Source organism: Lissotriton helveticus, chromosome 1_1, assembly GCF_964261635.1.
Source record: "Lissotriton helveticus chromosome 1_1, aLisHel1.1, whole genome shotgun sequence".
NCBI lineage: Eukaryota > Metazoa > Chordata > Amphibia > Caudata > Salamandridae > Lissotriton > Lissotriton helveticus.
The window spans coordinates 2,097,843,898-2,097,867,079 of NC_136057.1; the positions used below are offsets into that span (position 1 = coordinate 2,097,843,898).

At 45.7% G+C, this 23,182-nt stretch overlaps 1 protein-coding gene across 1 annotated transcript in view; it reads right to left on the bottom strand.

The window, feature by feature from the left end:
• SELENOF (selenoprotein F) overlaps positions 1-23,182 on the bottom strand; it is a 202,082-nt gene that overhangs the window by 38,968 nt on the left and 139,932 nt on the right. Inside the window, exon 3 of the mRNA XM_078645917.1 lies at positions 2,185-2,248. Coding sequence (XP_078502043.1) covers positions 2,185-2,248 — 64 coding nt within the window. The remainder of the gene's footprint in view (positions 1-2,184; positions 2,249-23,182) is intronic.

A 23,182-nucleotide genomic window follows, 5' to 3' on the forward strand; every position in this document is an offset into this window, starting at 1 on the left:
GCCCAAATCCCATTTGTTGCATAAAGAACAAGGTGTAGTTCCAGCCCATGTTTTCCCCGGAGGTATCTAGTGAGCGCTTAATGTGCATTAGTCACCTAATATTATGCATTGTGCTCCTGCTAAGAATAAATACTGTTTTATCCTCCTAGACAAGGGCTCTTATCACTAGGGGTGGGCGAGAAATCCTGCTCCTCTGGTGGAGTTCACAGAGTTTTGCCCATGGAGTTCCGGCAAAACTCTGCCAAATGCCGTGTGGTGGATTTTTGTTTCTCATCAGCAGGTTGCCAAAGTTAAATTGGCAAATGAAAACTGGCGTCCCCTGGCACGATTTCTGGCTGCTAGAACATCACCCAGTAACATTCTCAATGTGGGCGGCTGCAACTGTTCACAGCGAGAATGCTGCCACTGGAGTCGAAAATCTACTCCATCAGCAAAGAAGCAGCACCTTCTGGAGCCGTTCGTGCAGATTTTACAGCACAGAAGAAGCTCCAGGTGCTAAACATCAGCACGAGCAGTGCAATGCAGTGAATTTCGCCTGCTCGTGGAACTCCGTGGAATCTTGCAAAGTTTTTATGTAACTCTGCGGAATTCCATGGAGTGAAACTTCGCTAATTCAACCAACCCCTACGTATAAACTCGCTAGAGCTTTGCTGTGCAGCTGTACATTTGTATTTAGCAGTAAAAAAAATGGGTCAGTATGCTGCTTTAACAGATCATGCCATTACATTTGGAAGGATAGCAAAGTGAACGTTCGTGTTATGTTTATGCGTGTTACTTTTTTTCTGCAGGCTAGGTGCAAATATCAGCATTACCTTTCAGGTCATGTGCTATTGGCTCAGGTAAGCTAGAAGATTTGCATAAGAGCTTGACACCTCTCCTCACATGGCGCCATCCTCCTGTGCAAGTTTGTAGGGTGTTTGTCCACCCCCTATGATCTGTCTCCTCTCAGTAGCGAGTAAGCTGCACGCCATCAAGATTGCAGGGCCTACTCCGTCCAGATCACTGCCAAGTTACAGCAATTCTTTTTTGGTGGAGCTGTGTCCCAGATCTCAACTCCGATCCGAACACGTCAAAGTTGCTCTTCCGATGCGCTATACCTTAAAGGATGCTGGGTGGGGTAGCATGTATTTGAGGTTTCATGCCGGTAGCGTTTGTTTCACTTCCAGGAATTATTTTCTTTAATATTACACATTCTTCATATCGCCCAGGCAGATGACAATCTTGTCATACTAAACAGGATGAGCAGGCCTCACTGCTTTTAATATGCAGTTCCCTATCTCTATAGCAACAAATAGCTTAGTGCACCATCGTTGAGGAGTTTGGGGTCCCCTGCTGTGGGAGATACAGCTCATCAGATTTCCTAGAGCAGCAAGAAGAACATGAGCCCTCAGTTTGCATCAGGCCGGGGCAGGGTGCTTAACCCTCAGCATTAAGTGGATCCACATCGGATCATCGCCTCTACCCTGCAGGGTCCCTGGCCCAGATTTACTGCCTCCTGTTTTGCAGACATTAAAATCGGTGCTAAACCCATGCAGCACAGTTTCTCCATTCAGGACCCAGCTGAAAGTCAGGGTGCCGCCACAGACTTCAGGCCCCAGGGGCCAATCCCACTCAATTTCAACATATGAGAGCAGGTCTCCCCTGGTTATCGACCTTCTGGTGTGAAGTGCAGGGCTAGGCTGACCAACCGCTACACAAATCGAGATGCTGCAGTCTGGGCCAGGGCCATCAGCAGCCAAAGCCTTCACAGGTCCAGTATACACATGAGAAGGACAGGGGTCTTTATGGCCTGTGATCCCCTCCGTGGCACTGGGCAGCTAGAGTTTGGTTGCACTCCAAAGGCATATACAGCTTCGCAGTAGCCTCCGGTAACACTGCGGTTCCTCTAGACGTGCCAGGCTACAGCAAGTTCAGGGTGGAGGTGTTGCCCTCTCTCCCTCAGCCCCAGTTCCCAGACACACGTCATCTTCCACAAACATCTGCAACAAAAATAGCAGGGCAGCTATGGTCAATTATGTAGAGGGCTTGCAGGCAATTTTACAGGTTTTCAGGCAGGAATGTAAAGGATTTGACCTGGGAGGAGTCCGCCTCCTAACATGTCTCGTCAGCCATCATCTTGCCAAGCAATGCCCCCACTAGTCGTAGTGTTAGGTACCATTACAAACTGTGACACTGAATACTGACCTTGGACTTGAGGGAACCGCCCTAATTTTCATCCACATACTTCAAGAATAGCCCCTGCGTAAAGCTGTAAGAGAATAAAAAAATATTATTATGGAAAGCACAAAAAAGCTTTACTAAAACATACGTATATATTCATGGCTTATTCCACAATATTTCAACAATGTAAGTGATCAAGTCTGCGAACTGTGCTTAGCTGAAAGACAGACATTTTACAGTTAACACCTAGGCACTAAAAAGAGCCAAACACAGCTCAATGTAGGATTTTGAAGGGGCCTTAAATTAGTCTGTATGTTTGGTAGTGGGCAACAAAATTATTCCTATGATTTTTTCCTAAAATATTTATGTTTGTGTGATGTGAGAATAACAAAATGTAGCATTATAGAGAAGAATTAAAGCACTTAACTTGCTTCACTAAAAAAACTAAATCTGCAACGGAGTTGAGGTTGACTAATATTGTATTGTAGTTGCATTTATATCGTTTTCAATACCTCTGATGAGGCGTTTAAGCACTTTGCGCTGATCAGCATACTACTCCGAAACCAGGGTTAGTGGCTAATGTAGTTGTTAGTGTTGGCTGCTAGGCTTCGTCTAGTGCTCTCAAAGGAAGTATTCCGTGCATTTGCTCCAGTTTCTAGGGGTGGGCGGAATTTGCGAAATCACGTTACGCAAATCTCTGCAAAATGGTAAAAAATCTCCGCGAACATGCAGAAATTTCGCGAACACGCGGAATTGCTTGTTCGCGATGCTTTTTTACTGTTCGTAATCGCCGTTTGCTGCTCGGGGGAAATATCTTGCGAACACGCATTTGAAAACGCAGAATTTGGGGCAATTTCGCTTTCTCCGCGGAACGCGAAATAACCCAAATTCCACGAACTGAACGAAATTTAACGCCCAGGCCTACCATTTTCTTCGAGGCAGATTGAACTAATAGCATTTAGGTGTGATCATTAGTGGGATTTATGTGAGTTCAGGCAAATTACTGCTGCGAATAACAGACAGGTTAAAGATAAGTAGGTACTGTTAGATTGAAAGGATGTGGTTTATTAACAGAATATTTACAATGAAAACTAAAAAGGTAATGAAACTCACATGTAAGTTCTACCATCTACTCGTGCCACAACCCTGCGGTACTCAATCAAATCCAACTTCCAACTCGGTTATTTACGGAGAAAGATTATAATATTTGTTGTAGATAATCAATAGGTAGGTTTATAAATTTACAAAACGATGCATACTGGTATGGCCAAGTTTCCTGTCATTGAGGAGCACTAGTAAATGGGAGTTGGGTGAATGCATGACGGATGTGTTGGCATACGATTGTGGAGTTATAATTTCAGGATATGTGCGAATAACAGGATAGTTGTGTTGGCATTTGATGGTGGCTGTATGGACATATGATGGTCGATGTGAGCATTCGATGGTGGCTCTGTGGTTTTCTGATCGGTGGTACGGGCCTACACTGGTGGAGGCATGGCCATAAGCATGTGCAGAGGCTGTGAAGAGCATCTGATGGTGTGTGCATACATGACTTTCCACTGGGTCGAGGGCGAGTATTGCTGGTTGTGCAGACTTGTGATGGCGAGAGTATGGTCACCTAATGGTGGGTGGCTGTGGGATGGTGGGTGAATTTCGTTCAACATTGTATACACCACTCCTCACCGGCACTTTACAAATGTTGTGGGATGCAAGCTCAACTCCTCAGCCTCCAGGCAAGGTTGAGACCCAACCTCCCCCCACCCCCACCACTACTTGCCCTTCAGCAAAGGTGATAGGAGCTTTAATTAGCTCCCCTGGGTATGGGTGAAAAATAGATTGGGGAGCCCTATTAAAAAGTGGGCAATCTTATAAGTTCGGCTCAGAATACTGTAGCTTTGGCTGCACGGCCATGCTGCTTTTTTTGCTATTTTATTTGTTAATTTTCTTCCCAAAGCTTGCTATCATTGAGGGTAAACACTTGTGAGTTTCCTGTGCAACTGCATAGAGTGTGGTGCATGTGCATTGGGGTTCTATTGTCACCGCCTGCACAGATTGGCACTCGCATACCTTTTGGAAAATAGACATACTTTGACATGGGCAATACACACTAACATTGCCTTTTATTTCCAAAATGCCTGAACGGATTTTCACTAATCCGAAAAAAGGCACTAAATGACGTAAAGGCTTCCGAGCCATAAAAATGCAATCACTATTCGATAACCGGTTTTCAAGTTAAGTACGCAACATTTCATATAGAAACCCCTTTTACGCATGTCTCTTTGCAACTCACTTCTTTCTCCAGAACTTATTGCATGAGTTAGCCCCTTGAACTGGCATCTCTTCTAGACGGAGAGCCAGTTGAGGCCTCTGAAGTGGGGGGTCATGCTGATCCATTGGGGATGTTAAGAATGAGCCTGGCTGCAGCATTCTGTATGGTCCGAAGACGCTTGAGGAGTTGGGTGGCAGTGCCGGCAAAGAGTGCATTTCCTTAGTCAAGTCGGCTGGAGACGCAAGCTTAGACGCAATTTTCTGGTGTAGAGGAGGTCCATCTGAAGATCTTTCGAAGCATGAGGAGGGTGTGGAAGCAGGAGGAGAATACTGCGTTGACCTGGCGCTTTATGGTGAGTTTGCTGTACAAGGTGATGACGAGGTTGTGGGCATAGTCCGTGGCGGTGGGTGTGGGTCCGAGTTTGGGGTGGCAAACAGGTGTCTTACCACGGTGAGGTGTTCCTCCCGAAGATAAGCACTTCCGTCTTGTTCGTGTTGCGCTAAGGCAGTTGGACCTCATCCATTCGGAGACGCTTGTTATGGTGTTCCGGAAGTTGGTTCTGGTGGTAGGGGAGTCTTCCATGAGAGAGCGATGATACATTGGGTGTCGTCAGTGTAGGAGATGATGTTGAATCCATGAGTGTGGATGATGTCAGCTAGAGGTGCCATGCCGGTGTTGAACAAGGTGGGACTGAGGGAGGAACCTTGTGGGGACACCACCAAGGAGGCTTTTGGGGTCGGAGGTAAAGGGCAGTAGGCTGATTCTCTGGGTTCATCCTGTGAGGAAGAAGGTGATCCATTTGAGGGCGTCTCCCTGGAAGCTGATGTGGAGTCTTCTGATGAGGGTGTGGTGGAATACAGCGTCGAAAGCCGCTAAGAGGTCAAGGAGGATCAAGGCTGCTGTCTCATCCCGGTCGTGGAGGGTTTTGGCAGGGAGCGTAGTCAGTTGTGGCGATCAGGCCGGTCTCTTGCCATCATGTTTCCAGTCACTTTTTTAAAAATTTTATTTTTTTAAAGAACTTTATTCGTGAATGTATACTCAACACAGTGGTGTACAGAATTAACAGCAAATATGTAATACATCACGCTTTTCAATTTTCTCCCATGCTACAGATAGGGGGGCGGAGCCCCGCCCCCTGGTCCGGTTCAATTCGGATTGGCATACAGCAAGAATGTCTGTTTCGATCAGTGATTGATAAACCTTCTCTCCCTGCCCGTGAAGGAGACATTAAGACCCTACTAAATAAAGCAGAATGCAAGTGGATGACCCTTTGTAATTCTGTTACACCTGGTTTGAATACCCTTGATGAATGGAACAGTACCATCAGCCTTTAGCTATCCCGTAATTCTGGATATAGAACCATATACTGATAACGTTCCACATCTGTGCTTGTAGGTTGTCCTTACAGTGAACTCTCTCACCCCCTTATACATTTAAGTATTCCCCTTGTTTTCCTAGTATTATCCAATATAGATCGATCCAGCTCCTAGCGTCTATAATTGTGAACTTGGTAGACTACTCTGTATGATATACTTTAACTGGGTCCTTCTTGTTAAATATTTAGTCTGTACCTGTGATTTTGAAAAACATTTAGTCTGTACCAGTGTTATTATTGGTTCCTTGTCATTCTTCTCATGTAAAAAATTATCGAGCCGACATTAGTATCAGTTGTAAACTTACTCTGCAAAGGCCCGGGTTGTTACAGGGTTAAACTCTTAGAGCACTCGCACTGGGTTCCCGACCCCGCCCCCTTCACTTATGACACACCCCTTAGTTTACTTCCGCATTCAAGTTCAATAATTTGTATAGCGCACTACTCACCCAGTGGATCTCAAGGCGCTTGTGGGAGGGAGATGAATTTACTTATCGAATATCCAGGTTTTTAGTTGCTTCCTGAAAGCGAGGTGGTTTTGAGTGAGGCGGAGGTGGGAGGGGAGAGAGTTCCAGGTCTTAGCCGCTAAGTAGGAGAAGGATCTTCCCCCCCATGGTGGATCTGTGGATGCGCGGAATTGCGGCGAGGGCTTGATTGGACGATCGTAGTTGGCGGGAGGGGGTGTAGAAGGATAGACGCGTGTTGAGGCATTCGGGTCCTAGGTCGTAGAGGGCTTTGTGTGCGTGGGTGAGGAGACGGAACGTAATTCTCTTGTTGACAGGGAGCCAATGTATGTCTTTCAGGTGGTCGGAAATGTGGGCTTGCCGAGGGATGTCCAATATGAGTCTGGCTGAGGCGTTTTGGATGCGTAGGAGTTTTTTCTGTAGTTTGGCCGTGGTTCCGGCGTAAAGGGTGTTGCCGTAATCAAGTCGGCTTGTGACCAGTACGTGGGTGACCGTCTTTCTTGTTTCGGTGGGGATCCAGCGGAAGATTATTTTGAGCATTCGTAGGGTGTTGAAGCAAGATGATGAGGCGGCGTTGACTTGTCTGGTCATCAAGAGGGAGGAGTATGGGTGCGGTTCCGAGGGCCGGTGGCCACCATGAGTCGTCCCAGGCAGAGGGGGATGGTCCTAAGATGAGGACTTCTGTTTTATCCGAGTTTAGTTTTAAACAGCTGTTCTTCATCCACTCGGCTACTTCTTTCATTCCTTCGTGTAGGTTGGTTTTGGCGGTGTTTGGATCTTTTGTGAGGGAGAGGATCAGCTGGGTGTCGTCTGCATAGGAGATGATGTTGAGGTTGTGTTGGCGTGCGATGGGTGCGAGGGGACTCATGTATACGTTGAAGAGGGTGGGACTGAGTGATGATCCTTGTGGAACGCCGCAGATGACTTCGGTGGCCTCTGATTTGAAAGGGGGGAGGCGGACTCTGTGTTCTTCCAGTGAGGAACGATATGATCCAGTCCAATGCCTTTCCTTGTACTCCGATGTTGCTGAGGCGTTGTATGAGGGTGCTGTGGCAGACTGTGTCGAAGGCTGCTGAGAGGTCAAGTAAGATGAGAGCAACTGTTTCTCCGTTGTCCAGTAGTGTTCGGATGTCATCTGTTGCTGCGATGAGGGCGGTTTCGGTACTGTGTTTGGCTCGGAAGCCTGATTGAGAGGAGTCAAGGGATTTGTTGGATTCGAGGAAGGCGGCGAGCTGACTGTTGACGGCTTTCTCAATGACTTTGGCGGAATGGGAGGAGCGAGATGGGTCGGTAGTTCTTAAGTTCGGTTGGGTCAGCTGTGGGTTTCTTCAGAAGGGCGCTGAGTTCAGCATGTTTCCAGTTTTCCGGGAAGGTGGCGGAGTTGAGGGAGCAGTTGATGACGTCTCGGAGCTGGGGTGCAATGATGGAGTCTGCTTTGTTGAATATGTGGTGGGGACAAGGGTCGGTTGGCGATCCTGAGTGGATGGAATTCATCAGGCGGGTGGTGTCTTCAGTGGTGATTGGGTTCCAGGCGTAAAGGTTGTTAGAGGGGGGTTTTGGTTCGGAGGTGGGTGGAGTGGGCTGGTCATCGGACTGGTTTTGAAAGCTGTTATGTATTTCGGCGATTTTGTTGTGGAAGAAAGATGATAGAGAGTCGCAGAGGTTTTGGGAGGGGGTGATGTCCTTAGTACTTGCGGAGGGGTTAGTGAATTCTTTGACGATGTTGAATAGTTCCTTGCTGTTTTGGGCATTGTTGTTAAGTCGATCCTTAAATGCTGATTTCTTGGTGGATCGGATGAGTTGGTGGTGTTTGCGGGTGGCGTTCTTGAAGGAGGCCAGGTTGTCAGTGGTAGGGTTTTTTCTCCAGGTTTTCTCAAGAGTCCGACATAACTTCTTGGATTTCTTTAGGTCATCGTTGAACCAGGGGGCTCTTTTGTTACCTTGCTTGATTAGATGGTTTTTCAAGGGTGCTAGTTCGTTTGCACTGTGGTTGAGTTTGTGAGGTTGGTGGCTGCTTAGTTTGGGTCCGATGAATTGACAGGGGGATTTTGTTGAAGCGATGAGCAGAGCTGGTCAGTGGTGATTTTGTTCCAATTTCTTCGGGGGATAGGTTGTGGGGGGTTATGGGTCGAGGATATTCTGTAGTGGAAGTGAACGCAGCTGTGGTCCGTCCAATGGAGAGCTGTAGTGTGATCGAAAGAGATGTGCTTGCTGGAGGTGAAGATAGGGTCGAGCGTGTGTCCGGCAGAGTGGGTGGGGGTGTCCGCGAGTTGTTTGAGTCCGAGATTGGCCATGTTGTCCAAGAGGGTGGTGGTGTTGTTGTCGTTTTTATTGTCCAGGTAGAAGTTGAGGTCTCCCAGTAGAATGTAGTTCTCGAATGGGATGGCATGTGGGCTGATGAAGTCAGCAATGTCTTCACTGAATTGTGAGCGGGGTCCTGGTGGTCTGTAGATGAGGGTGCCTCTGAGTGTGGTTTTGGGGTCGGTGTGAATCTGGAAGTGAAGGTGTTCGGCGGTAGCGAGGTTATCGTCGGAACTGGTCGTGATGCGGATGGTGTTCTTATGGACGATGGCGATACCTCCTCCTGTTTGGTTGGTGCGATCTTTTCGAATGATCTTGTAGGTGTCCGGGATGGCTATGGCGATGTCGGGGGCTGATGAGGCGTTCATCCATGTTTCTGTAAGGAAGGCGACGTCCGGCGATGTAGTGTCGAGTAGGTTCCAGAGTTCAATGGCGTGTCTGTGGACCGAGCGGGTGTTGAGCAGTAAGCACTTTAGGTGGTTAGTGTCCGAGATCTGTTTGGAGTTTGTGGATTTGGTGTGGGTCCTGATGCAGTCGAACTTGCAGGAGCGGCAGGTGAAGGGTCCATGGGTGTGTCCTGGAGCGGCTTGGTAGCAGTTTCCACCCTATCTCCTTGCTGAGGCCCTGATGGAAGTACAAAAATGCAAAGCAGGGGCCCCTGATGACCCCTGCCCGCCTAAGCTCTGGTCTATGATGTCGGAGGCGATTGCTATACCACTCCTACACATCTGGAACACTTCCATTGCATCAGGTATATTCCCTGACTGTTGGAAACACGCCACACTTCTTCCCCTGAAAAAGAAGCCAAACGGCGCCCAATCTCCCTTCTAGCAGCTCCCGGAAAAATGCTTGAAAAATTGATATAACGTTAGCTGAATAGATTCTTTGAGGACAAAGAGATTCTGCATGAAACTCAGTCAGGTTTCAGATCGGGCTTCAGCACCGAGACAGCCCTTATTGAGGTGGCTGAGTCAATCAGGTGGTCTCTAGATTCAGGAGCATCAGCCATGCTGGTGCTCCTGGATCTATCAGCCGCATTTGATACGGTGGATCACGGCAGCCTGCTGTCACGGCTGAAGAATATAGGTCTGAAAGACAAAGCATTGAGCTGGTTACAATCTTATCTAACAGATCGCTCCCAGAAAGTAGCGCTGGGCACCTTAACCTCAAAACCAAAACACCTTAGATGTGGCGTCCCTCAGGGGTCGGCTCTCAGCCCACTACTTTTTAATGTCTATTTAGCCCCTCTCTTTACCCTGATCTCAAAATGGGGAGTTAAGGCGATTTCGTATGCAGATGATACGCAATTAGTCTTCCCCTTCTCTGACGTATCTGAGGCAGCCTTCAGCAATTTGAGGGCCTGTCTTCGGGATATTGCTAGCTGGATGAATACCAACAAATTAAAATTGAACGCTGGCAAAACGGAGGTTGTCTTTTTTGGCAAACACAATCGCCCCCCCTCGGACCTGTGGTGGCCTCCTGAAATGGGTCCAGCCCCTTTACCTAGCACCAATGCGAAGAATTTAGGCGTAAGATGGGACGAGGGTCTCTCCTTTTCGTCACACATACAACAGGTCACAACTGGCTGTCTTTTCAAACTTAGGAACCTTCGAAAGTTCCTTGCTCTTTTGCCAGCAGACTGCCGAAAAATGGTGGTCCATGCAACAGTTACATCCAGATTGGACTACGCGAATGGCCTATATCTCGGCCTACCCAAATACCTGGTACATCGCCTGCAGATCATGCGAGACTACTAAAACACATCCCTTTCAGACAGCATGTCTGTCCGCATTACACGATCTGCACTGGCTCCCTGTGGCTAGTAGAATAAAGTTCAAAGCTCTAACCTTGGCGTTTAGAGCACTTACGGGGTCCTGTCCCAACTACTTAAAACTCAGACTCCCCAGGTATCACCAGGAGAGGTTCCTGCGCTCCAATTCTCGACTTCAGCTCTTTGTCCCACGCGCCAAAAAAGCTAGACTTGGAGGCAGGTCCTTTTCTGTTGGCACGGCTATACTTTGGAATGCCCTGCCTGCCACCATCCAAGCTGCCACTACAGAATCCAGTTTCAAGAAGCTACTAAAGACCTGGCTCTTTGCCCAGAAAAGATAAGCACTCTCCCTCCTTTTTTTTTGCGCTTTCCTCCTTAAACAAGTTCTGCATTTTTTCAGCGCCGGGACACCTCCTTGTGAGGTAGCTGTTCGTGCTTTATAAATATCAGTATTATTATTATTATTATTTGGGAGTGGGCCGGGGTTAAGGGCTGAGAGCGTTGCGGCGTCGTATATAATGCGGGAGGAAAGGGTTTGGCGAGGGCCAGGGGGTCTGGCACTGGGCGCGGTCCAGGCGTAGACGGGCTTACCTTTGGCGCGCCTTCGGCGCGCATGGGGCGCGACCGCTGCACGTGAACGCTGTGCGTAGAGGCATCTGTCATATGTGGATAGTGGAGGGGGGAGGGGCGAGGGAGGGGCAGCTGGGAGGCGGGAACGGGGTGGAGGGCCGGGCAGGGAGTCACAACAACAAACAAACAACAAAATGGCTGCAAGCCAAACGCGAAACACGATTGGGGCACACAGTGAGTAAACGCGACGGAAACGCTAGTGGCAAGGGCACAGTCAGGCACAGATGATGGTTACAGGCAGATGAAATATCAATGGCAATGCAAATCTCGTCAAAGCGCACTATCGTAGTATAGCGCTAATATGCAAATATGCGAGGCGATCAGGCACTAGGAATATTTGGCAGCAATGCGAGCAAGCACACAGCAAATGGGAAGCATAGCGCTACGATACCACGAGCGCCGATCACACCAGGGAGCAGAGAGGAGCGACCGCTTCAGAAGGAATCTGAACGGTCCCCTGTGCTTCAGCGACTCACGCGCTGTTAGCAGGCTCCCGGACCCTTGGCTGGCGTGCTCCACTACACTCACTGTGCCCGCGGTCCCTACTACTAAACAGGTATCTGGGGAAGACACCCATCTGTCCCTTTCTCACAATTCAATTGTTAGAGCGGCGCTCACTTTCTGCCTTCATTCCAGGTCCCTGGCCGCCATTTGAACTCGCCCCCGCGATCGATCCACAACGCTTTCTCTGGGACCCCACATAACTTACAGGTAATCCCAGACGCTGCTTTATCTATTCCTCCTTGCAATGTATAATAGAATGGATATCATGATGCCCTTCAATTGCAGGCCCCTTGCTGCGGACCGTTTCAAACTTGCCAAGACCTTTTGTGATTCGCTAAACCGGGACACTTGACTCAGGTAGTGATTACTTACAATACCGTTATCCCCTTCCCCCGTTTAGTTGACCCCAGACCGGCCCTCATTGAACTGTGCTTTTTACAGGTCCCCGACCACAGTTATCCAACACTTCATTGAGTACCTTATGTCGCCCGGACCCACCGGACAATTGATTCAGGTAATTAGCAATACACCAGTATTGGCGTGGCCCGAACCCCATTCCGCCATATTCACCCCTTTTTCCTCTGATTACAGTCCCTGGGCTGTCATACGCAACTTGCCGGATCCCTCCGATCTCGGCTGAGACCCTCTTGCTTTCAGGTAGGACCAATTCGGGTCTTTCACACTCCCGCAGATAAATTCCTTTATTTTTCGCTTAAATTTCTATGGCACTCTACATAACATACCACGTCTAATAATTGTGCCAGAGCCTATTTACTGACAGTAACCTGTCCATATACTCTCTCGCAGGCGTTTTGAGGGCATTTAACGACCAACCTTACTTACGCCGCCCCACGCCTTCCTCTTTCTCTTTTCCTCCCTGCCCCTGCCCGTCTGTTACCCAGTCTGCTCCAACCACTGTAGTTAAATTCCCTTCTCCTCCCATGGCCTTTCCCTCGCCACTCCCCATCTCCCACATGCCATTTAATTTCCCGGGTGAATAAACTCATTGTTTCTCACCCTACAGCACCTGTAACGAGACAACCCCGTCCTGAAGATGGTCCGCATTGGCTAAGGACCGAAACGTCGTCGACCTCCCAGAGCAAATTATAGGCGCATGCTGTTGTGACCCCAATTGAAATTACAATTTGTATTACAGATAGTCACTGATTTTATGTCACTATTTGAGCGATCCACTGTAAATATTTCACTTTGCTCACCTTGCGCCGTTCGTCGCTGCTCACGCTTTCACTTGAGTTGCCACACCTCACTTGTATATACTGTGCACCAAGTTCTTTTCGGGTTGTCACCCCAAGTATTTGAATATGTGCTGTATATAACTAAGTGTACTTAAAAAAATTCTCTTGATTATCAAAACTAAAAAAATTGATTTTTCCAAAACTACTTGAATAGGTGTCTCCTTTCTCTGATCCATGTAATGCTTGTTGCATACAATGTAAATTGCCTTTACACTTATACCTTTTGGGATACTGTTTTACTTTTATATCTGTTTTGATCAGGACGCATTCCTAAACCCTCCCGCTCGCTCTCCAACTATCCCACCCCCACCCCACAAACCCTGGTGCTCTCTCTCTCCTTTTGGTTTTGTTCGGTCTCCGCTCCCCAGCGCTATCCATCCTCTGCCCGGATTATGTAGCAAGGAGTTCTTCCGACCCCCTCCATCCCGCCTCGGTGCCCTGTACAACCTACATTGTTCCCTCGGGGCTGTATGTTTCCAGTCTCTTGACTTCGCATCTGAAGGATTCGAGTTTTGGGGAGAACCAGCTGGCGTGTTTGGTGGATCTGTTGTTGGCGGCTTCATGGTGCTATGTCGATGCAGTTGGAGATCGCGCAAGAGAAATAATGGACAGCCATGGTGTTGGGCTTGGTGGTGCTGAGGGCGGTTGTCTCTGTAACTTTGTTCAATCTTCAGAGGGAGGAGCTGAGGGGTGTGGTGGTGGAGCCCGGAAAGCCTTCAACGGAGAAGTGGACAATGCAGTGGTTGGTCCAGGTTAACTTGGTGACATGGCTGAACTGGACTGTGTCGCTGGCTGTGAAGATAGGGTCCAGTGTGTGTCCTGCACTGTGTGTGAGGCAGGTGACCAGCTGTGTGAGGCGAATTTTGCTCATGCTTTCCAGAAGGTAGGTGGAGTTGGCATCTTTAGGGTCATCGAGGTGGAAATTGAAGTTGCAGAGGCAGATATAGTGCTTCGAGTCGATTGCTGGAGGGGAGCTGAATGTGGAAATGACCCGGGGGGTCTCAGGGGTCCCAGGGGTCCCAGGGGTCTGTAGGCGAGGGTTTCTCTGATGGTTGTCTTGGTATTGGTTTGCATTTGGAAGCTGAGGTGTTCCATGATTGATTTGGTGAGGTCTTTGGTGGTGGTGCATCTGACGGTTTCCTTGTGGATGATGGCGAGGTTTCCCCCAGTGCTTGTTTGTGCGGTCTCTGTTTCATCTTGTAGCCGTGGGGCACTGCGGTCACAATGTCAGGGGTTGAAGAAAGGTTGAGCCAGGTCTCAGTGATCACATTGGAGGTGAGGGTGCTGTCCCAGGTTTCTGTGGCATGTTTGCAGAGGGAAGGGGCGTTGCGCAGCGTGCACTGGAGCTGTACTGGGGTGTTGGAGGTCTGCTGGGTTGGTGCGGCCAGGGTTCCAGTGTTGCAGATGAAGCAGTAGGTGAAGGGTATTTCTGTTGATCGTGGGGAGGAGATGCAGTGGTTGCTGTTGCAACGTTTGGGTGCCAGGCCCAGGAGCTTTGTAATGAAGTAATTTTGGAGGGTGGCCGGAGGGTCAGGCTTCCTGGTGCTAGGCGCAGTCCAGGTGCAGATGGGCTTGCCTTCGGCATGCTGTGCGGCCACGCTGCGGTCTCCATTAAGTAGGTACTAGGAGGGGGGCAGGGCACTGGATGGCAGGGAGAGGGAATTGAGCAGCGGGTAAGCGGAGCGAAAGAACAAATATTAACAAACAGCAACAATCATACGTTGGCACATATCACTAGGGTAAAACAGTGAAAGACCATAGGCGGACTAAACCGGAATGAAGAAGGCTATCTGGACTGGCACAGTTACCTAAAAAGTGAGGCATGGGCAGACTATGAGAAACAGTGGGTATGGGCTAACAATATAGATATTAGACTGGGGCTACAAAGCTGCATATACCGGGTGAGAGCAGCGGAGCGCACGGGATGTCGGCGGCTCACAAGCGGCAGCAGAGGGGACCTGTAGGCAGCGATGGGAAGCTGGTGCAAGGCCCTGCTCCAGGTCAGGCAGTAGGAAGAGCAAATAAAGGACAGCACACAGCTGACAATGCATGGAACAGGGAGAAGTAGTGAATGCAGACCCTGGTTAGTACGGCTGCAGGCTTAGAGACCACTTAATACTGGCAAGCTGAGGAGCGCAGTATTAATGGCACAGAAAGTGAAATAGTCATGCTGTACACAAGGAAACCATAAAGTCAGACAGTCTGCTGCTACATCATCGATACTACGTTTTTGCATCTAAATCACCTTTTTAAACCGCGAATAATTGTTATTGTTGAAGCGCCACAGTACCACTCTACATAAGAGATCCACCATTCGCTACTTTAAGTACATACTTTTCACAAGAGTACAGTATGGGGAGGTAAAAAACTATGCTGCAGAATAAACCAGGTACCGCCCAAGACCTTTACTGACCCCTGATGCTCTTGGGAGGACTAGAAGCGCTTTCCCAGTTAAATAAACTGGAAAACCCTCAGCATGTCAATACAATCCTAATGAAAAGAAGTGTCACAATGAAACAAAGTGGAAGTTAAATTTCGGAGTACACATTCGGTACCAATACCTCTGTGAGCGATTTTTTTCATCCTTAAACAGTAGACAGAAATAAAGCTAAAATGATTTTGTAATTACAAATAAGTAGTAATGCAATTTAAGAAAAATATACTTTGCGCTTCACTGCGGAAGCCCAATAACACACATGGCAGAACTGAGTGGCTGTGATGCTCTATGCAGGCCCTGAGAACAGGTGGTTCATAGTCCACAGCCTCTACGTGCCCGGGCTTTACTCGGAAATCCTTTAAAAGCATTCCTCTGTGTGTATCGATATATACACTTCAGTAAATATACCCAGCTGCCAATAACATCAAGACCAACAGTGGCAATAAAAACGGTCTTCAAATGAGCATGGTGTGCCAAATCCAAAATATTGTAACAGTCATTATTAATATGAACGGTAATCTATCCCACAAGGCATTCGAAAATAAATTACGAATTGGCTTAGTCTCACGCTGGGGACGGATTGTAATGAAGCTTATTTTGCCTTTAGGCCAGGCAAAGAAATTTTTTGTGTAATACAAGTGAAAGAATAACGGCCCATTTTTTGCTGGCTCGGTACAATAAGCGTTAGCGGTCTGTCAAAGACAGTACTGTAACCATTACTTTTGAACATATATTCAGAGTGGGCTTTAGGTCTGCCCCTTGTTCATGTTTCAATACCCTTGTTTACAATTTCAATCCCCTGCTCCGGATTCAACGGTTTTACTTCATGCTCTTGCGTTTGTCCAACCATGGAGCACCTAGGTTTCACCCTGCTTTTAATTGGTTGGCTGCATCCTTATACGTTTCTTTGTAATTTAACTTTAGCACAAGATGGAATTGCATGTCCTCCTTTCATTCTCTCTTTCCCCACGCCAGGTTCCACGTAGGCATACCCCAAAAGCCTGCATATCGCTCTTCCCCCTTCCTCTACCTCCTTCTCCTGCTCTGGTAAGACAGAGCACTGTTGGTGCTCTTTGTCGCTCCCTTTTCTCTTCATCAAAGTGCCCTGACAAACCTCCACCAACGTCTTTGTTTTTTTGATCCCATATAGGAAGTATTTCCATGTCATGTGGGATGACCACGGAGATGCGCTTATGGGATGCCATACTTAGCAGTGTGGTGGTTGAAGAGGTATGAGATAGAAAGACACAGTTTATGAATACCAGTAGGCTAGCTGGCAAGCTTTGAGCAGCTCTGCAGGTCCCTTTAAGGCATTTCTCATGCTTATAGACTACTTCGCTGATTACTGCACTAAGTTGTCCAATCGGATATTTTGTTGAAAGATTTTGGTCCTGAGCAGGCATGGTTGGAAAGGGAAATGGCGAGATCATCTGCAGGGATGGGCTGTTACTAACATCCCATGTCTGAATGTCACTGTGAGATGTAAAGAATTGGTCATAAATTAGCTTGTTTGGATATGCAGATCTCTTCAGTTATTCCATGCCGGTTTAGTTGGCTGGTTTATTGGCTTGTACATTACTAGGTGACCGTCAAGACCTCTGGCATATATGCCATATATATGTGTATGATGAGTAAGCTATAAATGGCTGCCGACCGCTGAGTGTTATGGTATAAGTATTAGGGCGAGTCAGATTTGTTTTATATGTATTGCCTTTACTATATAATACCCAAGCTAACTACAGGTCAAGCCTTCTTAGCCTACCTGGATACAGAAAGTAGTGTACTGATAGGTTTGTTTTATATGTGTGGGTTGTAAACTATAGGCTGAAATCGAAGGTGCGTTTGTCTTCTTGGGATCATTTCTAAGGTTGTGGGATGAAGTAATTATTTTGGAAATAACTATGTTTTCAACGGCTTCTAAAATTTATTTGCTCCTGAATGCTTTGAATATTGTCTGGTAGTGAGATCCAGAGCTTGGGAGTCTTCTACTGAGAAAGCAGCACCTCCTTCAGATTTCTTATTGTAAGGTGGCATGATGATTTGTGGGGTGCAAGCCTGAAATGCAGTCCTGTTGGATTTGAATTTAACTTGTATGCATAGAGGTCAAGTTCATTGAGAATCTCTGGGGACAATGCAGAGTGCCTTTAATATTGCCCTTCAGCTATAGGTAGCCAGCCGAGTAATTGCAGGACTGGAGTCATGCGTTCTCTTTGGTGAAGGCAGAGAAGGAATCTTGTGGCAGCATTTCAGATTACTTATATTTTGAGTACAATAAATCTGGGTGTGCCGAGGTATATAGTGGTGGAATAGTCAAGCCTGGAGGTTAACTGAGTGAGTGAGTGAGGTTGGCTTGTCATTTTTGTTGGCATCCAAGTTGTGGGAACATGTGATCAATTATTTTTATTGTGTAGAAGGTGATCTATGTCACATTGTTGACGTGCTATATAGGATAGGTCTGAATCAATAGTTACTACTAGGTTGCTAACTTCTCTAGGTGTTGTTGGAGGCATCTTAAGTTCCTTGGGAAGTAGGTTGGTATTCTTGCCATTTTCTACAGGTCATGATTTCCATCTTTGCGGTGTTGAGCTTCAGGTGGTTACTCATCATCCATGTGTTTATGTCACAAAGGCATTCATCACATTTTGAGTTGTATAGGTCTTTTGGGCCATCCATTTTTAGAATAATCTGCGTGATATCTGCATAGGTGTAACAGGTGAGGTTGAATACTTTAATCAGGTTTGGTAAGGGAGATAGGTAGATATTGAATAATAGAGGGGATATGATGGACTCCTGAGGTACGCCATAATGTTGGGTGTGAGGAGCTGATGTGGAAGCTGGTAGTTAAAGTACAATGCGTCTTTTTGCAAGGTAAGAAGCCACCTCCTTGAGATTAATGAGAATATTCCTGGCATCTTTAGTTAATAAACTACAGTATCACAGTTTTTGGCTTGCAATACATAGTGAAACACCACAGGACGTAGGAGGCAAGAGCATGAAAAATAGACTGAGGTCCCAGGTACTATTAAGCTTGCATAAAATCAACTGTCCTCTTCGGTTAGGGGATAATTATGTAACAAGGGGACAATGACGTTTAAATATATGTCATTAGCAATGAAATGAGGGCAGGTATTACATTACTCCACTGTTTGCAGGCACACATGAAATTCAGGGTGAACTGATCATAGTTTCTCACTTGAAGACTGGTGCAATCTTGAGCAGGTACCACGGTACGTGTATACAAGTAAGCAAGTGATATATGAGTGGCAAATGCCATCAAGTGATTATCATACTCGCCTTCCCTTTGTTCATCATTTATTGTGTCCGTAGCCTTGATTGGAAAACACATTGTTCTAACAATGTCTGGTGCAACACTGCTCGTCTGGCATCTATTCTTTACCATCTCAAAGTCCGTCTTAATGCTCCTATTTACCCATGCTGAGTAAAGCAAAGGTCTAAAGAATAACTAAAGTAATACTCAAACTCCTTATAGTTGACACACATCTAAGATTGCCCGATTGATGTCAGCAAAACAAAAGCAGATAGGCAGAGCTCTCTTAGGAAACTAACAAACCCTCCAGGTTAGTAAGTGTAACGCATTTCATATCCCCAAACACCAATTCTGGACTTTCAACAGCGAAGTGAAAAATCACAATTTAATAGTAACTGTTTTAGAATTGTGCTTTTTTCTATACTGCTTAGTTTCAGACCTGTTGCACTGTACAATTACTCTACATGTTTAACATGAGAGCCATCTTGGAACGGTATACCAATATTTAGAACATATATTGTTATAGCATTCCACAATGTCTGTCAATTTGCACTTACACACAACCGGACTTCTAGCTTAGAAATGTATGAAATAGCAAAACAAAATTGCTACCCGCTGCTATTGATTTTAAAAATACTTCGGTCACAATTCTGTAAGGATTGGTAATGCCATAAAGGCAGTGAACAAGCGTTGGCAAAGTGAGGATGAATGGTTTTGCACATGCTTGTTTTCAATTGCAGAAAGACAAGGTTCCTACAACTTTTTTCTTGTCAGATTCATAGCATGAGAGGAACAGACACACCCTCGAACCACTGCTCTGTCTACTGAAGCTTTCCAACAGTCAACGGGCCACACCATCTCTAAGCATGCAAGGACTCCAAAATACCAGTATTTTTTATCTCAATGCTACAGGAAGGCACACCAACAACATTTGCCCTAACATTTCGAGTACTGCAGCTAGAATTGTTAATGATCCAGTCTATGAATATCTTGGTGTATTTATAGCTCTCTTCTGATTGTCAAGAAAGCACAGAACTATAACTACTTCTTGGATCTAGGGACAGGCCGAGGATCTTAATCAGTTACACTACTATGACGGGCAATTTGCAAAGCTGCATACACCTTGGAAAAGAAAAGACATTCCCCACATGATGATTTCCATTTTTGCCAGTGTGCCTTATTTACATCACACAATTTCTTTACCACCACTGACTGATGTAAACGTACTGGTGGTTCCCAAGAAAAGAGTTGTATTTTGAAATGAAGAGACTACAAGGACCGAGTATCTACATTATAACACAGGGAGGCAGCATTTTCCTATGTCCTTTGTCCTGAAAACCCAAAAATATGGAAAGATTTTAAAGCACTAACGAAATATGGAAAAAGCATTTTTGTCTTCTACGGCTCAAAAAAACCATATATCAAAATTAAGTCCCATAACGCACTTAAAAATGTAGGCACATGTATAGTGTTTATTTTAACCTTGTTAGGCTGTGGAGGATGGAGAGGGCCCCTTCGACAAATTGTCCGAGACGTGGTAGCTAGCAAGGCACATTTATACACCCCATATGGGACTGCCCTGTTATTTTCAGCTACTAGGCCACAATTCATGACTGTTTGGTGGGGTGATAGAGCACTCATATCTCTTGGACCCTAACATGGCAATATTAGGAATAATGGATGGATTGGATGGTAGCCGGTGCACCCGGCCACTGGTGTGACTTGGGCGGTTGATTGTGAAACGTGACCAGGCATGGAATTGGAGAAGACCTTACACCCCCCCCCCCCTTTACGCTTGAGAACGGTGAACGGAAATGGACCAATGTGCACTCGCTCCAGAAAGCGTATATAAGGCTTGTGGTTGTTCCACTAAGTAACTGAAAATATGTATGAGACTGAGACAGTTCAAGGGAGCTGGTAGCCTTTAGTGAAGAAACTTACCAGTCTGCTGCAGGTGATATTCTGTGCTTGTGGAGTAGCCACCCGAGCCGAGTGCTACAGGACTGGGGAAGGTGAGTGGTTGTGCACTTCTGCATTTGCTGAAATGATTTACATTTGCTAGAGTTTCGTGACTTTTGTTGAAGTTGGATGTTGTTCATATAACAACAAACATGCTAATAAAAATACTTTATCAAAAAAATGCTTTGGTGTGCCTCAACATTCTCTCACATATATGCTTTATAATTAAATGATTCTTAGATCATATTTTAAACTGAATATATCTACACGGAGGAAATAGATATTTGAAATATGCTATGCCTAGTCCAGCAGTCCACATTCTGCATTCTAACAACATCATAGCCGCACTTTCTTTTATGAAGACCTTCGTTTGAAACTGGGTAGGAACCATGTGCCTAGAAGGTACTTGTGAATGGAGTCTGTGTTTTGGAACAAGCATGTGGTCGACCACAACATACACAAGAGTCAGAGTTGGGTTCCAATTTGCCTTCCATGTTTTAGAAGAAATCAGAGTGAAAAAATGTTAGGGGCCTACTTCCAATTCGAAGTGGATGAAGCAAAGAGTGCTCGTTCAATGGGAAGCTTCAAGGCATCCTTCAGGTCTTCATTGTCTTATTATATATAAAGTACAGATCGCAGCAGTATTTCAACCCTTTAATAAAACGCTGAAAACATGAATACTAGTATGACAGAGGTGGAATCAGAAAATGCGAGGCAGGGTTAAGTCGAACAGAATAGAAATATCTTGTTTGGTTGTCGCACCAGCCACACATTGGTGATGTTCCCAAGCACAGGGCTTGGTGGACGTTCGTCTTCAGTTTAATAAAAGAATAACTATAAACCCCAAGTTCCTACAATCAAAGGTGGTGTTCATTTAGGTCAGCGGGAGCTGAAAAGTTAACTAATTTCTATATAGAGGATGTTTCTTTAAGAGTCAGTTAAGCTATGCTAACTCTTTTAGAATATGTCAAACAAGCAGTCTGCAAAAAAGTATTGAACGACTTTAATGTATGCTGATGCAAGACCAGTAAATCACAATAAAGTGGCGCTGTAACCATACAGTTCAGGGTCTTAAAATACAAAATGATTGCAATGCAACTTGCATTCTTCAGCATCTCATACATGCAATTCCCCGGGGTTTTAATAAATTAAATACCAACTTGCTTTTTTAATTTGTACTGCAAAGCTCTCCACCATAAGTAGACAACCTCCAGTATCAGCTGCATACTCATTTGCATAAAAAAAAAAATAGGACACTGCGGATATTCTCCTCCAAACAAGTCTCACAGTTTGGACAGAGTAGCTTGGTTTAAATTGATTCGATTCTGGGTTTTATAAAGCGCACTATATACCCAAGCGTGTCCTGGAACTGCATAACGCAAGAAGAGGAAATGACAAAAGAGAGAAAGGCGTCGAATGATTTCTCAGTACTTCACAGTCCCGTGGTTCCGAATGGATGGCAAGAGGAAGAGTGTTCAATGGTTTTGCGGTAATCACAGAGAAGAAACATCCTCCAAGACATGCTCTCCAAAAAGTAGAGACAGAAACCAAATACGAAGTGGTGGAGCATAGAGGTCTGGAGGGAATACACCTCTGGAATAAAGCAGAGACGAAGCTCCCGTGTGAAACTGTATTTAAAGACAATAAAAGCCCCGATGACCGACCGTTCCACTTCCAAAAACAGCGCAAAATAGACACTAAATCGGAGATGCAATTTTTCTAACATATGCCATTCTGATATTTTTACTAGGAACATTTTTATTAAACATTTGTCTTTCTTCCCCATAGATCCGACTACGAAAGGTGAATAAATTAATCACATACTCTTAAGACCTGATAAAAATGCTCTCTCAAACAGAATAGGAGTTACCACACTGTCAAGGATAGAAGAAAACTAATGGTGCATCAATAAAGAAGTGAGGGACACACTGATTATACTAACAGCTGGTATCAGCAAATAACATACCATAACATAACATGACTATTTGTAAAGCGCACGTTCACCACTACGGGCATCTTGGCGCTGAAATAACAGAATATATATATATATATATCTCAATGCACTTCTTTACAATATTCATGGAATTAAATAATTGCATTCATCAAGCATTTCTGAATGAGACTGAATGCCATTCACTTTGTATCAGAGGACGGGTTATCAACAAACCACTGTTCAACATGGCTGTTGTAATGAAATTTGTTTTCTGTAGGGTGACTTGGAGTTGCAAATAGGGAACAATGACATGCCCCATATTTCTAGATCGCGAGGTCATACCGCAGTCAAACTGTGGTTCTGTTGAACAGAGTTAGATTCATGACAGAACAAAGATACCTCTGTAGTTCAGAGCTTACTCGATCTAACACAATAAGGTTTATTTGTTTCAGTGTACAAAGGTGACTTTTGAGATTCGAAAAGCTCAGACCCCTTAATTTACAACCGAATAATGCAGTACTTGTCCAGCTGAACTGCAGGCGCAGTTACATTATAACGGCAATAAACCAAAGAAATTCTGGAAATTTGGTGGCTAAAAAAAAAAATCACTATTTTAGTACAAAAGTGTCTGTGAATGACATTCTCTTAGGTCAATACAGCAACTTCATAATCTAATTACCAATTATACCAACCAAGCATTCGAAACGTGATGACTGGAACAACGGTTCAAACTGGATGGGAATGCCAAACAAAAAATACCCCACCAAGAGAAGTAAATAGGCAGATACGATGGGGGTTGAAGGGATTTTATGATCAAATAGGCTGGTTTTGACCCCTCACATTATCACTGCTTAAAGC